This window comes from Sapajus apella, unplaced genomic scaffold (assembly GCF_009761245.1).
Source record: "Sapajus apella isolate SASKATOON/1434 unplaced genomic scaffold, GSC_monkey_1.0 scaffold2, whole genome shotgun sequence".
Taxonomy (NCBI): Eukaryota; Metazoa; Chordata; class Mammalia; order Primates; family Cebidae; genus Sapajus; species Sapajus apella.
In genome coordinates, this window is record NW_022436942.1 from 57,139,253 (window position 1) to 57,157,039 (window position 17,787).

At 38.0% G+C, this 17,787-nt stretch overlaps 1 protein-coding gene across 4 annotated transcripts in view; it reads left to right on the forward strand.

Moving 5' to 3' along the window:
- Positions 1-17,787, forward strand: part of APAF1 (apoptotic peptidase activating factor 1) — a 90,710-nt gene that overhangs the window by 21,105 nt on the left and 51,818 nt on the right. For all 4 annotated transcript variants that reach the window (XM_032285191.1, XM_032285185.1, XM_032285176.1 and 1 more), the window contains 8 exons: positions 2,614-2,852; positions 3,251-3,418; positions 4,499-4,630; positions 7,254-7,367; positions 7,833-8,017; positions 13,547-13,673; positions 14,254-14,379; positions 16,811-16,942. In XM_032285191.1, coding sequence (XP_032141082.1) covers positions 2,614-2,852; positions 3,251-3,418; positions 4,499-4,630; positions 7,254-7,367; positions 7,833-8,017; positions 13,547-13,673; positions 14,254-14,379; positions 16,811-16,942 — 1,223 coding nt within the window. The remainder of the gene's footprint in view (positions 1-2,613; positions 2,853-3,250; positions 3,419-4,498; positions 4,631-7,253; positions 7,368-7,832; positions 8,018-13,546; positions 13,674-14,253; positions 14,380-16,810; positions 16,943-17,787) is intronic.

A 17,787-nucleotide genomic window follows, 5' to 3' on the forward strand; every position in this document is an offset into this window, starting at 1 on the left:
AAATTATCCTAGACTTTAAGAAATTATCCTTGACTCACTTTTCTTTTTTGACATAAGTATTTTTAACTTATTTCTAAATACTCTAAAAATTGAAGCTATTAGCTCTTTGTCATATTTTTAAAAGTATTATTTCCAAGTTAAAACAATTTTTTAATTTAAAATTTCTATGTAAGGATCTTGCTATGTTTCCCAGGCTGGTCTTGAAGTTCTTGCCTCAAACAATCCTCCTGCCTCAGCCTCCCAAAGTGCTGGAACTATAGGCGTGAGTCACCATGCTCAGCCTGTTTCCCAGTTTTTTGTGTGCCTTTTATTTGTTGTATTTTTTGACATATAGAAGCTTAAAATTTTATATAGTCAAATCTATTAACTCCTTTTTTTTTTTTTTTGAGACGGAGTTTTGCTCATGTTACCCAGGCTGAAGTGCAATGGTGCGATCTTGGCTCACCGCAACCTCCACCTCCTGGGTTCAAGCAATTCTCCTGCCTCAGCCTCCTGAGTAGTTGGGATTACAGGCGCACCACCATGCCCAGCTAATTTTTTGTATTTTTACTAGAGACGGGGTTTCACCATGTTGACCAGGATGGTCTTTGATCTCTTGACCTCGTGATCCACCCGCCTCGGCCTCCCAAAGTGCTGGGATTACAGGCATGAGCCACCGTGCCCAGCCATCTATTAACTCTTAAAATGATTTCTTTCCTTGTTGTTATGCTTGAAAGTTATCTATCTATCTATCTATCTATTTATTTATTTATTTTTGAGATGGAGTCTCAATCTGTCGCCCAGGCTAGAGTGCAGTGGCACAATCTCGGCCCACTGCAACTTCTGCCTCCCTAATTCAAGCAATTTTTCTGCATCAGCCTCCGGAGTAGCTAGGACTACAGGCATGCACCATGCCTGGCTAGTTTTTGTATTTTCAGTAGAGACAGGGTTTTGCCATGTTGGTCAGGCTGATCTTGAACTAACCTCAGGTGATCGCTCACCTCGGCCTCCCAAAGTACCAGGATTACAGGCATGAACTACCATGCCCAGCCACCTTATTTTTCATTCTGACATCAAATAGATACACGGTTTTGTTTATTTTATTTATTTATTTATTTATTTTTACTTTTGAGATGAAGTCTCACTCTGTCTTCCAGGCTGGAGTGCAACGGCGTAATCTTGGCCCACTGCAACCTCTGCTGCCTGGATTCAAGTGATTCTTCTGCCTCAGCCTCCTGAGTAGCTGGGATTACAGGTGCCTGCCACTGCACCCAGCTAATTTTTGTAGTTTTAGTAGAGATGGGGTTTCACCATCTTGGCCAAGCTGGTCTTGAACTCCTGACCTCGTGATCCACCCACTTCTGCCTCCCAAAGTGCTGGGATTACAGGCGTGAGCCACCATGCCTGGTCAGTTTTGTTTATTTTAAAAGAAATATTACACTTAGAAAATATGCTTGTTTTGTAGTTATTACAAAGGGCGATGCATGTCCATTTTAAAAATGTGAAACTATAAAGAAAAAATAGAAATTACAATCTGATAATTATTAGCATCATGAGATATTGCTTCTAGACTTTTAGAACAAAGATTTAAAAAATTGAGATTACATATACATAGTTTTGGATCTTGCCCTCATTTTTTTTTTTTTTTTTTTTTTTTTTTTTTAAAGAGTCAGGGTCTTGCTCTGTCACCCAGCCTGGAGTGTAGTGACCACAGCTTACTGCAGTCTTGAATGTCTGGGCTTAAGTAGTCCTCCTGCCCCAGCCTTCTGAATAACTGGGACTGCAGATGCCGGCTACCATATCTGGCTCATTTTAAAATTTTTTTGTAGGGACGAGCTCTCACCATGTTGCCCAGGCTGGTCTCAAACTTCTGCTCTCAAGCAGTCCTCCCACCTCAGCCTCCCAAAATGCTGGGACTACAGGTGCATGCTGCCACACCCAGCTGGATCTTCCCCTTTTTATGTATCTTGAGCATTTTCTCATATTGTTAAATATTTTTTTGAAAAAATTTTTACCGGTGGCATAGTATTGATGTATCTTAATTTATTCAACCACTTCTCTGTTATTGTCATTGTTTACATTGTTTAAGATTTTTTCACTATTCTAAATAATGCTGGGATGAATATGCTTAAATGAAATCATGCTTTTTTAAAATTTATTTAAGACAGGGTCTTACACCATTGCCCAGGCTAGAGTGCAGTGGTGCCATCATGGCTCACTGCAGCTTCAACCTCCTGGGCTCAAGCAATCCTCCCATCTCAGCCTCCTGACTGGCTGGCACTATAGGCACATGCCACCACACCTCGCCGATTTTTTTATTTTTATTTTTAGTAGAGACAAGCTCTCATTATGTTGCCCAGGCTGACTTTTTTTTTTTTTTTTGTAATAACATCTGAGCCAGATTTGATCTGTGTTATTTTGACTTAATAAAGATAGTCAGGAATTCATTAAATGAAATCTTTCTTATTTGTAATATTTTTTTGGAATAAATATCTAGAAGTGAAGTCAAAAGTGATAAATGCTTGAGGCCTTTGATAACATGCAGCAGAAATTGTTTCTTAAGAATAAGTTGATTCTTAGTAGTGACAAAATAGGATGGTATTAGCACAATGACTTCATTTTTTTTTTTTTTAGGCTCTCCCCTTGTAGTATCTTTAATTGGTGCACTTTTACGTGATTTTCCCAATCGCTGGGAGTACTACCTCAGACAACTTCAGAATAAACAGTTTAAGAGAATAAGGAAATCTTCATCTTATGATTATGAGGCTCTAGATGAAGCCATGTCTATAAGTGTTGAAATGCTCAGAGAAGACATCAAAAATTATTACACAGATCTTTCCATCCTTCCGAAGGATGTTAAGGTGCCTACAAAGGTAATGGAATCAACGATCCTCATCATTGGGTATTTATTGCATATAAGCTTTGATATAGTACTAAGCATGTTGTTACAGAGGACTTTGGAAGGATAAGACCCAGGGGACTGAGATGGTAGGGTGTTGGATATAGAAGTCCCTCTGCTGTTAGCCTCCATTAAGGGCCCCTTGTTGAACTCAGGAGTTAACCTATTTCTGTGGTTCTAGTGAAGCTGACGAAGCATCTAACTTTTTTTTCTCTTTTTATCTTGAGGAGTAGTTGGATTTCTTCTTAGGAAATGGAGACATTCTTACTCAGGGCCTTAAGATGCAGTTTTTTTTGTATGTGTGTTAACACCTGTCTGTAGTCCTGGTCATTGTACTTTTGTGGCATATTAAATACTTACAATGATTCCTAGGTGTTATGCATTCTCTGGGACATGGAAACTGAAGAAGTTGAAGACATACTGCAGGAGTTTGTAAATAAATCTCTTTTATTCTGTGATCGGAATGGAAAGTCGTTTCGTTATTATTTACATGATCTTCAAGTAGATTTTCTTACAGAGAAGAATTGCAGCCAGCTTCAGGTACTTGCATCTTAGTTCACTTTTAAAAAGTTTTTTTACTTGAAATAATTTTAGATTTATTGAAAAGTTACAAAATAGTAGTTTCTATGCGTAAGTCCTTCATCTAGCTTCCCCTGATGTTAACATTTTATGTAACCATAGTACAATTGTTAAAGCCAGAAAACTAACATTAATACAACACTGTTCACTAATCTACACCTTCTTTTTGTGGTCCAGGCTAATTTAGGATCCCATATTGCATATGTTGTCTTGTTTCCCTACTTATCATTTTTTTTGGTCTCCTCAAATCTGTGAAAATTCGTCAGTCTTTGTCTTTCATGGCCTTGTCACTTTTGAAGAGTACTGACTAGTAATTTTGTACAGTATACCCAAATTTGGTTTTGTCTGATGTTTTCTCCTGACTGGATAGAAGTTATACGTATTTGACAAGAATACCACGGAAATGATGTTGTATCTTTCTCCATGGCATCATATCCTGAGAGTACTTGGTGGTTTTTAAAAATTTTTTTGTAGAGGTAGGGTTTTGCCATGTTGCCCAGGCTGGTCTTGAACTCCTGGCCCCAAGTGGTCCACCTGCCTTGGCCTCCCAAAGTGCTGGATTATAGGTATGAGCCACTATGCTCAACCTCTTGGTGTTGACATGTTTTATTATGGGTGATGTTAATGTTGATAATTTGGTTAAAGTGGTATCTGCCAGGTTTCTCCACTGTAAAGTCATTATCTTGTAGGGAGATTCTCTGTATATTCTTTTTTTTTTTTGAGACAGGGTCTTACTCTGTTGCCCAGGCTGGCATGCACTCCTGGGCCCAAATGGTCCTGAGTAGCTACTTCCCAAGTAGCTGGGTCCGTAGGTACATGCCACCATACCTGACTGATTTTTTTTTTTCGTCAAAAATAAAACATAGGGGTATTTTCCTGTTTCCCAGGCTGGTCTTGAAGTCCTGACCTCAAGGGATCCTCAGGCGTGAGCCACTGAGCCTGGCTTTTGTACATTCTTAATAGCTTTGGAAGCTGAAGTTACTGTGATGCTTAGGTTATAAAATTGTTTCTGGCTTCTGAAATGTTTCATTTGGGTTGCAGGATCTACATAAGAAGATAATCACTCAGTTTCAGAGATATTACCAGCTGCCAAGTCTTTTACCAGATCAGGAAGACTGTATGTATTGGTATAACTTTCTGGCCTACCACATGGCCAGTGCCAAGATGCACAAGGTAAGATGACCCATTTAAAAATTCTTTTATCTGACTTTACTTTTTTCCATAAATATTGCAAACAAGTGCTGTTTTCTGGTTTATTTTTTGTCTTGAATTTTGCTTATATTGCTTTCCATTGTATTGAAGATTCAATTTTCTTTTTTTGAGACAGGGTCTCACTTTGTCACTCAGGCTGGAGTGCAGTGGCACAAATCTCAGTCACTACAACCTCAACCTCCTGGACTCAAGCGATCTTCCCACCTCAGTCCCCCATGTAGCTGGGACTACCAGGCACACACCACCATGCCTGGCTAATATTTTTGTATTTTTGGTGGAGATGGGGTTTCACCATGTTGCCCGGGATGGTCTTGAACTCCTGAGTTTGACCTCAGCTCAAGTGATCCACTCGTCTCAGCCTCCCAAAGTGTTAGGATTATAGGCATGAGCCACCGTGGCCAACTAAAGATTTGAATTTTTATGTAGTTAGATTTACCACTTTGGTTGTCGTTGTTGTTTGGTATTTTGCTTTGCTGTCCTGTTCATAAACATGTTTTATCCTATTAGTATAATTTTCTTTATTAGTAAAAATAGGATTATTATTATTATTCTTTTTTTTGGAGATGGAGTTTCACTCTTGTTACATGGGCTGGAGTGCAATGGCGCGATCTCGGCTCACCGCAACCTCCGCCTCCTGGGTTCAGGCAATTCTCCTGCCTCAGCCTCCTGAGTAGCTGGGATTACAGGCATGCGCCACCATGCCCAGCTAATTTTTTATATCTTTAGTAGAGATGGGGTTTCACCATGTTGACCTGGATGGTCTCGATCTCTTGACCTTGTGATCTACCCGCCTCGGCCTCCCAAAGTGCTGGGATTGCAGGCGTGAGCCACCGCGCCTGTAGTAAAAATAGGTTTATAGCCTATATAATTATTTTTGTTTTTACCTGTAGTGATTAGTAAAGGTACCTTAGTAACTAGTAAATGAACCACCCCAGAATTAACCCTCTTCATACTAGCAGCTTTCCTTTTTGGGCACTATGGATTTGTTTTATAAGCTTTGAGAGGAAATGGGTAGTGGAAAGGTATATTCATTGATTCATTAAATATTTATTGAGTGCCTGTTATGTCTGCTGCTCTTGTTTAAGAGGATAAAGCACAGGCACAAAGTCTCTGCTCTCATTGAGTTTATGTTCTGGGAGGAGGCAGATATTAAACAAATTTATCATATTTTAGTGGGTAGTTAAGTGCTCAGAAGAAGGACAGAGCATTGAAGGGGAAAGAAAGTAAAGATAGAGGGGTAGAATCATCATGATTTGCTGATGGATTTTACGTGCATTATAAGATAAAGAGAAGAATCAAAGATGATTCCAACTCCAATGGAAAGAATGGAGTTGCCATGAACTGAAATAGAGGTCTGTAGGAGAACAAGATTTTTTCCTGCAGAGAATGGGGATGGTTAAGAACTCATTTTGGATATAGTAAGTCTGATATACCTATTGAGACATCTGGCTGGAACTATTGAATAGGCAGGTAGGTATATGAATCTGGAATTCTGGGGAGAATTATGGATGAAAGATGAAAATAGGGAATTGTTAGCACATAGATGATATTTGATTGAAGTCATGACTACCAAGGAGCTATTCAGAATGTTTATATTTGGAAAACCGTATGTACTTTCAGTAATTTTTCCATGCTCAGGTATGTTATTTCTTGGTTATAATGCATGGTAAATTGTTGTAGTTTATTTTTTTTTGTTTAGCAAAATACGTTTACATGCCTGTAATCCCAGCACTTTGGGAGGCCGAGGCTGGTGGATCACAAGGTCAGGAGATCGAGACCATCCTGGCTAACACTGTGAAACCTCATCTCTACTAAAAAATACAAAAAATTAGCCAGACATGGTGGCGCGTTACCGTAGTCCCAGCTACTATGGAGGGTGAAGCAGGAGAATAGCTTGAATCGAGGAGGTGGAAGTTGCAGTGAACCAAGATTGCACCACTGCACTCCAGCCTGGGTGACAGAGCAAGACTCTGTCTAAAAAATAAATAAATAAATAAAATAAACTTTTCTGGTCTTGAGTTTAATTTATATTGCTCTCTGCTCTGTCGAAGATGTGAATTTGTATGTAGTTAAATACACTTTTTTTTTTTTTTTTTATTAAGACGGGATTTCACCGTGTTGGTCAGGCTGGTCTTGAACTCCCGACTTCAGGTGATCCACTCGCCTTGGCCTCCAAAGTGCTTGGATTACAGGTGTGAGCCACCGCACCTGGCCATTAAATACACTTTTTTATGTAGTTAACTGCACTTTTTCTTTTTTTTTTTTTCTTTGGTATTTTGCTTTGGGGTCATGTTTACAAAGATTTCCTTCACTACAAGCTTACAAAAATATTTATTTTTATTCTCTATATTTTTAAAGGTTTTCTATTTTCTATTTAAATTTTTAATCCAACTGAAATTTATTTGGAGCTAAAGTATGAGGCTCATTTTATGTTTCTTTGGAACTATTTATGTGTTCTTTTTCACTAGCTTCCTTTGCATCTTTTAAATTCTAGATATCTACTAGGTTTCTCTTGGTAGTGTTAGGATAATGATGTTATACCTAAAATTTTTTGATCTCTAACAGTGCTACTTTTTTCTAAAAGGAACTTTGTGCTTTAATGTTTTCCCTGGATTGGATTAAAGCAAAAACAGAACTTGTAGGCCCTGCTCATCTGATTCATGAATTTGTGGAATACAGACATATACTAGATGAAAAGGTATATATTAATATGAAAATTTGTGCTTAAAGGAATCTCATTTTTTCTTTTGACATTTAATTCTTGATTTAATGATGGGGATGAGCAGAATAGAAGGGTTGAAGAGCATAGAAGGGGTGAAGAGAATTTCCCTACTTTGATCTTCAGTTATTCTAATTAATTTGCCTCCTACCCTACTGGGAAAGTAGGTAGGACTGAGGTTTAAAAGCTAGGAAAGTAAGATGTTCAGTAGTTTTTTTTTAAAAAGAATATATTAAGAAATGTGTTTGATAATGAGATTTTTACCCTATGTTTAAAAGTTAGAAGAGGATCGCTATATATTTGTTACCTAATGGTTGGCTGTTCAATTTTAGTTCATATAAAGAATATTTCATTTAAGCTTTTAAAGTGGCAAGATCACAGAAGCAGAAAAATGTCAGATCGTGGCTCTGATTGTGTTTCTAAGAGATTTCAGTTTATTTGTAGGATTGTGCAGTCAGTGAGAATTTTCAGGAGTTTTTATCTTTAAATGGACACCTTCTTGGACGACAGCCATTTCCTAATATTGTACAACTGGGTCTCTGTGAGCCAGAAACTTCAGAAGTTTATCAGCAAGCTAAGCTGCAGGCCAAGCAGGAGGTCGATAATGGAACGCTTTACCTGGAATGGACGTAAGTAGGTTAGGAGAGAAACCAATGGGAGCGGTGTGTTAACTATGTCATTATTTTTCAGGTGGTGAATACGTTCACTCCAGGAAGATTTAACTACTTTCAAAAGGGCTGGAACTTTTAATAAGCATTCTTACTTATTGAAAAGTTCTAGAGAAGTAAGCATAGGAGAAAACCATTGTATTTTTAAAGAGTCCATATAAATAGATGCCTATAAGGCATTTTGACAAGTAATCCTAAGTATCAATACCAAGTGCTTGACTTACAGAAGTTTTAGTGGTGAGGAACATGGACTTTGGAGCCACAGACCTGGGTTTGAGCCTCAGTTCTAAAATCTAATAATTTTGTGACTTTGAACAAGATACAGGTTATTCTTTCATGTAAAATGGAGATAATCTTTTGAAATAAGTGCTATTTCTGTGATGATTCATTCATTCATTGATTTATTTCAAAAATAGAGACGGGGTTTCATCATGTTACCCAGGATGGTCTTGATCTCCTGACCTTGTGATCTGCCCGCCTTGGCTTCCCAAAGTGCTGGGATTACAGTTGTGAGCCACTGTGCCTGGCCCATTTATTTATTTTTGAGACAGAGTCTCACTCTGTCGCCCAGGCTGGAGTGTATTGGTGTGATCTTGGCTCACTGCAACCTCTGCCTCCTGGATTCAAGCAATTTTCCTGCCTCAGCCTCCCAAGTAACTGGGATTATAGGTGCCCAGCACCACACCTGTCTAGTTTTTGTGTTTTTAGTAGACATGGGGTTTCGTTATGTTGGCCGGGCTGGTCTCAAACTCCTGACCTCAAGTGATCTGCATGATCTCCCAAAGTGCTGGGATGACAGGCGTGAGCGACCATGCCTGGACATCAGTGAAGATTTAAATGAGATAATGGCTATAAAGTAATTTGCACTTTGTGCATATAGTCCTTATTAAGTGACCACTGAACCTGGTTATTCTGTCTCTTGAAGGAGGCCCTTTTGCTCTTACCTTAATCTTGTCAGCTTATAGAAAGGAAAGGATAACTATTAATACCATCTTTTTATTGCCTGTTATATGCTACATAATTGCGTTATTCTCTTTAATCTTCGAAACAACTTTATAAGGTAAATGTTACTTGCCCTATTATACAAATGAGAAAATTGAGACACAGATTTGGACTTGGCTTAGTTCATGTGACTTGCTGAATGGGATTTAAACCTTGGGTCTTGTGGCCAGGCGTGGTGGCTCACGCCTGAATTCCAGCACTTTGGGAGGCTGAGGTGAGTGGATCCCGTTAGGTCAGGAGTTCAAGACCAGTGTGGCCAACATGGTGAAAGCCCGTCTCTACTAAAAATACAAAAATTAGCTGGATGTGGTGGTGCATGCCTATAATCCCAGCTACTCGGGAGGGTAAGACAGGGGAATTGTTTGAACCTGGGAGGCAGAGGCTGCACTGAGCCGAGATTGCACCACTGTACTCCAGCCTGGGCAACAGAGTGTGTTGCCCAAAAAGAAAGACGACTCTTTTTGAGTCGTCTCAAAAAGAAAAAAAAAACTCACCTTGGGTCTGTCTGGCTTTATTTTGCATGCTCTTTCCATATGCCATGCTTCCCTTATAGCTTGAAATAATAAATATGAATGGTTCTCTTTTTGTATGTATAATTTATATCTAAACTGAAGTCCAGGTTGGTGCCTGTGATCTTTGTGGCATTAGGCCCTCTTTCCAAATAAGTCAGACTACTGTAGGTGATGTTCTTGATTCAGTGTAGTTCAAGAAGCATTTGGGTTTCTCTAATGTGCTAAGCATTGGCATCTGAGTTTCTGTACTGTGTTAAGCACTGTTACTAGATGTGAAGTTTTTCCCCCAAGGAGTTCAAAATCTAGTAGTGAAGAAAGGAGTTTAAGCAAATAATTACAATGTAATGTGATGAGTGTAACAACAGAACTATGTATAAGTAGAGAGAGAAAGAGTAAGTAGTTGACTTATAAAAATGAGGAATTCAAGGGAGGGTTCCACGAAGGAGGTGGTATCTGAGGGAATTAAAAAAAACTTTTTTTAGTTAAGATATAAATTTAATTTTTATTTATTTATTTATTTTTGAGATAGGCTCTCACTTTGTTACTGAGGCTGAGTGCAGTGGTATAATCACTGTTCCTTGTAGCCTTGACCTCTTGGGCTCAAGCATTCCTCCTGCTTCAACTGAGTAGCTGAGGTTACAGGCGCACACTACCATGCCTGGCTAATTTCTTTTTTTTTTTTTTTTTTGTTAGAGATAAGGTCTCACTATGTTGCCCAGGCTGATCTCAAATTCCTGGATGCAATTGATTCTCCTTCTTTTGCCTCCCAAAGTGCTTGGATTACAGGAGTGAGCCACTATACCCAACCGGTTTTATTTTAAATAATATGTCTTCCTCATTAAGACAAAAGGCAATATTAATAGGATGTGAGACCGAAAGTCAAAGACTAGACATTTCTGTCTTACCTTCCCACTTTCCAGAGCTGACCATTCTTTAACACTGTCTTGTGAAGTGGAGGTCTTTCTCTCTCCCTCTTTCTATCTCTCTCTGAGAAGCAGCCCCCTAATTTACTGAAGCTAGATTAGATCTGTCTGTATTTAAGTGTATTGTATGACCCGTATAATAGCATTGTCACAGTTTATAGTGATTATCTGTTTACTTGGTTTTCTCTCCTACTAGTCCATGTGTTCTGAAGTGTAGAATAGTTTGGAGGTCAAAATAACATGCCCTGGCCCTAGACTGCCTGAGCTTGAATCCCAGCTCTGCTATTTATTAGTCATGTATTATAAGCGGAAAGTTATTTAACTTCTTTTGCCTAATGTTAGTATTTTATAGCATTATCATGAGGAATAAATGAGTGTATGTAGATATATAAACATATACATATAGTACTTAGAACGTACCCATTTCATAGAAAGTGCTCAATAAATATTAGTTGTTATTAAGAATAGCATTTAGCATTTTTTCTGATTCATATAGTTGGTAGTCAGTAGAAAATTGTGGAAGATTGAATGAATTCATGTTTTAGTTAGTGGCTGAAATTAAATCTTAATGCTCGGTCTGATCATAGGGTATAGGCTTAGTTCTTGTTCTCTTATGAATTAATGAGTTTTTACTTTTTCTTCTTTTTCTCCTATTGGATCAACTGCATTTCTCCTTGTGATGTTCTCTCATAGAATGGTTAGCTACTTATAACTTATTTTTAAGCTGTGTTTGACCAGGCCATATTCAAAGAATGCTTTATTTCAGTACTAGAAACTTTTTTGGTGTTTACTATAGAAAGATTTAGGTTCATATAAGTCTAAATTTAGTTGAGTTTCTGTTTCCAGTGAAATTATTTGTTCACTCATTCATTTGTTATTTAGTACTTTTGGGCCATCTACTATATGTCTATTATTATGAAGGTCACTTTCTGAGTTTTGAGGAATTAAGTAGATAGATCAAGCAGACATACAGAACATTTTTAAATCTAATCCTCTTAACGTTGCTAGAACTTACCTGTTCTTCTAGTTGTCATCACTCTAGTTCTTATACAGTCAGCCCTTTGTATCCATGGGTTCTGCATCCATGGATTCAACCAACCGTGGATTGAAAATATTAGAACAAAAAAGTATATGGTTATGTTTGTATTGAACATGTACAGACTTTTTTCTTATTTCCCAAACACAATGGTATAACAACTGTTTACATACAATTTACATTGTACTAGGTATTATGAGTAACCCAGAGATGATTTAAGGTATACAAGAGGATGTAATGGGTTATATGCAAATCTTATACCATTTTATATGAGAGACTTGAGCATCCGTGGATTTTGTATCTGTATTGGGTCCTGGAACCAATCCCTCATCAATACTGAGGAACAAACATACTTGTTTGTTTTATCACTTATACTAAAGTGTAATGTAGGCAGGATCTAAATCTGATTTACCTTTGTGTTCACTTTTCTCACTTGATCTGTCTTATGTGTGTGTAAGTTTTTTGAAGAATGATAACAGTGACACCTTTATGTGTTGGGCGCTGTTTAGAATAGATATCATTACCTCCATTTGACATATGAAGAAATAAAAACTTGGTAGGTTAAGTAATTTGCTCATTTACACACCTAATAAGTAGTAGAAATAAGGTTGCCCTTTAGATTTGTCTGACTGCCAACCCTTGACTTTCAAAATAAGCGCAATACTATTTGACATATTTGCTTGTACTCAAAGTGACTGGGGTGTAATGTATATGAAGTTCTGATACTGCATTAATTGTTTTTCCTGTTTTAAGTACATGTGACATTCCTTTACACTTTATTGTTTATTTATTTATTTTGAGACCGAGTCTCAGTCAGTCACCCAGGCTGGAGTACAGTGATATGATCTTGGCTCACTGCAACCTCCACCTCCTGGGTTCAAGCAATTCTCATGCCTCAGCCTCCCAAGTGGTTAGGATTACAGGTGTGTGCCACCATGCCTGCTAATTTTTGCATTTTTAGTAGAGATGGGGTTTCACCGTGTTGGCCAGGCTCATCTCGAACTCCTGACCTTAAGTGATCTGCCTGCCTTGTCCTCCCAAAGTCTTGGGATTACAGTTGTGAACCACCATGTGTGGCCCCTTTATACTTTAAACACTATGAGCAGTAATATAGTATCTATACTAGCGGAATAGTTGGTATTGACCAGATTAAGATACAAAGAATATGACATTGTTTTATCTTTTTTGGTATGTCTTAATAATTGCAGTTTGAGAAAAGCAGTGTTTTTTGTTTGTTTGTTTGTTTGTTTTTGAGATGGAGTCTTGCTCTGTCCCCAAGGTTGGAGTACAGTGGCTTGAACTCAGCTCACTGCAACCTCTATCTTCCAGGTTCAAGTGATTCTCCCGCCTCAGCCTCCCGAGTAGCTGGGATTAGTGGCATGTGCCACCACATGCAGCTATTTTTTATTTTTAGTAGAGATGAGGTTTCACCATGTTGGCCAGGCTGGTCTTGAACTCCTGACCTCAGGTGATCCACCCGCTTCACCTTCCCAAAGTGCTATGATTCCAGGAGTGAACCACCGTGCCTGGCTGAGAAGAGCAGTTTTAAAGTACATCATTATAATGATGGCTTAGTATCATACTTCAGTTAGAAAATGGGCATTTTGCTATGATTTTTATCTTAAAAAAGAGATGGAGATTTTTTGAAGGTGTCCTTACATAACGATTTATCTGCTCATGTATCATTATTAATGTATCACAGGAAAATAGAAAGTGGTATGTTGATTAACTAGATTTGAATAATTTTATTAATTAGATTTCTTCCAACTCAGTGACATTTGTGACACATGACAGTTTGCTTAATAAAGGGTAATGTTTCTCTTACAAATGCTACTTTTGTTATTTTTTTTCTTTAGGTGATCTATGCTGTCATTTGTATGTTAGTAATTTGATTTTAAGAATTTTATATTTTGGGGAACATAACCATGTTTTAAGACGGTTTATTTTATTATCGAAGGAAAATAGTTACTTTTACTCTCATTTATTGAATTTCTCTTCATTTTTTCCGTGTGTTTAGAAACAAAAAAACCATCATGAATCTTTCCCGCTTAGTTGTCCGCCCCCACACAGATGCTGTTTACCATGCTTGCTTTTCTGAGGATGGTCAGAGAATAGCTTCTTGTGGAGCCGATAAAACCTTACAGGTAAAACATATCTCTTGAGAAAAATTTAAAGAGACATGTATCCAGTTCTGTGCAGATCTGAATATGCTTAAATCCTAAAATTGAAGAAAATTGCAACTTAGAAATAACAGAGAAATCCAACTCTCTGGAACATTTTAGTAAAGGTTTCTCTAGAGATTTAAAAGATACAATTACATGTTTTTCTAATTCTAAACTTACAGGTGGCAAGGAAGTGCCCTTTACTCTGCCAGTCAGTTCCCAGCCATCCATTTGTTAGCTAAGGGTAGTGAGGAAATAATTGTTAGAAGACATAGGGCTTCATAGTGCAGGTAGTAGAGCTGTGACTAAAAAACAGTGATTAAGAAAATACCTACTTTATGAAAGTCTTACACATAGGTTTCTTTCTTGTAAATAGGAACTGGACTAGACTAATTCCTAAGTTATTTTAAATAATTTCTTTTAAGATTCTTTTTGTTTTCAGAAAACCTGAATGAGTTTTCTTTATGTTTGTGGTCTACCTTTTGATTTTGAAGATTTTTATTGAATGATGACCTATAGTTAAGTGGTTTATTATAAAAAGATTTTATTGTTACTTGTGCAGGTGTTCAAAGCTGAGACGGGAGAGAAACTTCTAGAAATCAAGGCTCATGAAGATGAAGTGCTTTGTTGTGCATTCTCTACAGATGACAGATTTATAGCAACCTGCTCAGTGGATAAAAAAGTGAAGGTAGGAAAATATTTTCCTCTTGATTTGTAATCATAACAGAATTCATTTTATTTTTCCATGATCATGAGACCAGAGTAAGTAGGGTTAAAGGACTCTTGCCTGTTGATCTACTAACTTCATCCATTGTAAATTAACACTATCTGAAAATTCCTTATTTTTTTTTTAAAGGGACAGGGTTTTGCTCTTTTGCCCATGCCGGAGGGCAGTGGCATGATCATAGCTCACTGTAAGCTCCAATTCCTGGGGTCGAGTGATTTCCTGCCACAGCCTTTGGAAGTGTTGGGATTATATGTGAACCACTGTGCCTGGCCTGAAAATTCTTTATTTTTAAACACCAGCAAAAATGCCTAGTTGATCAACTTGAGAAGTAAACAGGCAGTGAGGAAAAGCAATGACAAATTATTGGGTTTGTCCGCCGTTGATAGATGAGTCCATGGGTTAAATATCCATTGAAATCTTTGAGTATGTTGTGGTATTGCGATTAGGAGTGTTGCTGCACAAACTTAGGGATTCCTGTTGTAAGATACAATTTTAAAATGCAAAGCCAATTTTTAAAAAAAATTTACCTTTATCAACTGGCTTATGTATTCAGTATAAAACCAGATGGATGAACAAACTAATAATTATGTTATTGGTCTAAAATATAAATAGAAAAAAAATAACCAGAGTAATTTTTACTATTTATTTTGAGGCAGAGTCTGGCTCTGACACCCTGACTGGAATGCAGTGGTGCAGGCTTGGCTCACTGACATCTCTCCCTTCAGGATTGTTGATTCTTATGCCTCAGCCTCTCGAGTAGCTGAGATCACAGGTTTGCAACACCATACCTGGCTAATTTTTGTAGTTTTGGTAGAGACAGAGTTTTGCCATGTTAGCCAGGCTGGTATTGAACTTCTGGCCTCAACTAATCCACCTGCCTTTGACTCCCAAAGTGCTGGGATGACAGGCATCAGCCACCGTGCCCCCGCCGACCCCCGAGAATAATTTTTATCTTTGTTAATTGTTCTCTTGTTCCTAAATTTGGCTTTTAGCAGTAGCATTTATACTAATACAGAATTTAAGAGAAACTGAAGGCTTGTGGGGGGGTGGGTTATCACTGATATATGGAAGAGAGACCTTACTTTAAGCCTCTTTCAAAGGGGTTTAAATCTGGAGTACTGGATCTGGCTAGGTGGAGTGGGCAAGAAATTTGCCTTGGATGTTTTCCTGGTTTTCTTGAAGAGGGCTGTAGAATGTCCAGACTAAATTTGAGACCTTAGAAAATTCTACCTCTTGTTAGACTGGACTTGTGGCTTTATAACCAACAGTTAATTCACTCTGTAGCCTCTACTCTGACTCTAAGTCAGACTTGGAGGTGGCCACTGAGGGCAGTTCCAAAGTCAGAGCTACATGGAGTAAAAGGAAATAATAATGAGATCTTATTTTCTAAGCCAGAGGCAGAAATACCCATTAAGGAACTTTAAAATAAGATAAACTCTCTGGACCTCTGGGGAGTCTAATCAGTGTTTTGATAAGATGCAAAGGAAATGCCAAGAGGACATTATTACCTCTAAGAAATCAAAATCTTAGTGAAGGTTCATTAGGTAATTTAATTCTTTTGTTTGTTGTTATATGACACAGACTGCTTAGTTGTCTTACATAGTAACTAGAATAATGATTACTTTTTACTGAAAACTGAATACTGTAAGAGGCTTTATACTACACACTTTCTTATATTACATTATCAATTTCCTGCTATAGCTTGCAAGGTAAGTGCTGATCCCATTTACAGAAGAGGACGTAGATGCAGTGATGAAGTCTCTTACACAAGCTTATATATTAACTGGGAATAGTAACGGGGTTGAAAGCTAGGTTTCTCTCAGACTATAAAGCCTTTATTTTTTTTCACTAAGCAATCTGCCTTTACTTATTTATATGGTAACTTGAAGTATATAGAACACTTGTTATGTTTATTATATCATTTGATACCTTAAATTGTGTAGAAGAGGTATAAATATCCCCATTTTACAGAAGAGGAAACTGAGATGCAGGTAAGTTAGGGATTTGTTACACAAATCATAAGTGGTAGAGCCAGCTCTTGGGCTCAACATTTCTGATCAGAAGTCTATTATGTTGACCTTTTTAAAGCACTTCTCTGCCTGTTGCCATTCATATAAACGTGAAATCTTGCCCTTAAGAAAATGTCATGTGCTCATGATACTCCAGTTATGCTGTAGATACATGTATGTATATTTGCAAATAATTTTTTTAAACATTTGAGGCAAAATATTGTCATATTTTAGGAAGGGTGGAGGTTTCATTAGCATCTTGTCCAACTAGGAAAATCTGCTATGACAGGATAAGATAGCATTTGAATGTTCATTTGCTTTGTCCCTCTGTTCTCCCTTTGAAAATAATGGATATTTGCAATTTTTGTCTCTATTCTCTTTAGATTTGGAATTCTATGACTGGGGAACTAGTACATAACTATGATGAGCACTCAGAGCAAGTCAATTGCTGCCATTTCACCAACAGTAGTCATCATTTTCTCTTAGCCACTGGGTCAAGTGACTGCGTCCTCAAAGTAAGTGTGGATATTGAGAGTTATGTAGATAAATTTGATAGGTACATTAGAGTATCTCCTTCAATTTTCTTACGTATCTTACTATTAGGACTTTTTGGTGGCAGTGATAGAAACTACAGTAATATCTTAGCTGAAGCAAAAAAAAAAAAAAAAAAAAAAAAAAAAAAAAAAAAAAAAAAAAAAAACCAGCTTAAAAATACTTTATTGGAGGCCGGGCGCGGTGGCTCACACCTGTAATCCCAGCACTTTGGGAGGCCGAGGCGGGTGGATCACGAGGTCAAGAGATCGAGACCATCCTGGTCAACATGGTGAAACCCCGTCTCTACTAAAAATACCAAAAATTAGCTGGGCATGGTGGTGCGTGCCTGTAATCCCAGCTACTCAGGAGGCTGAGGCAGGAGAATTGCCTGAACCCAGGAGGCGGAGGTTGCGGTGAGCCGAGATCGCGCCATTGCACTCCAACCTAGGTAACATGAGCAAAACTCCGTCTCAAAAAAAAAAAAAATACTTTATTGGTTCTTGTAACTGAAAAGTCTAGAGGGAGCGTGGTGTCAGGCATAGCTGACTCCAAATGGTTAAATTGTGTTCTCAGGCTCTACCTGCCTTTCCATCTCAAGACTCTTGCCTTCTCCTATGTTGGTTCAGGCATGCTCTTTCTGTAACAGGAAATGTGGCTACCTTACAGGTCACAATCACAGAATAAGAGAAGTGTGCTTTTTCCTAGAACCCGTAGATGTAATTTTAGAGAAGACTTTGTTTGGCTCAGTTTGGCTTGGATGCTCATAGCTAGGGTAACCCCAGTGGACAGTAGGATGGAATCCTTGGATTGTCCAAGGGTCACAAGT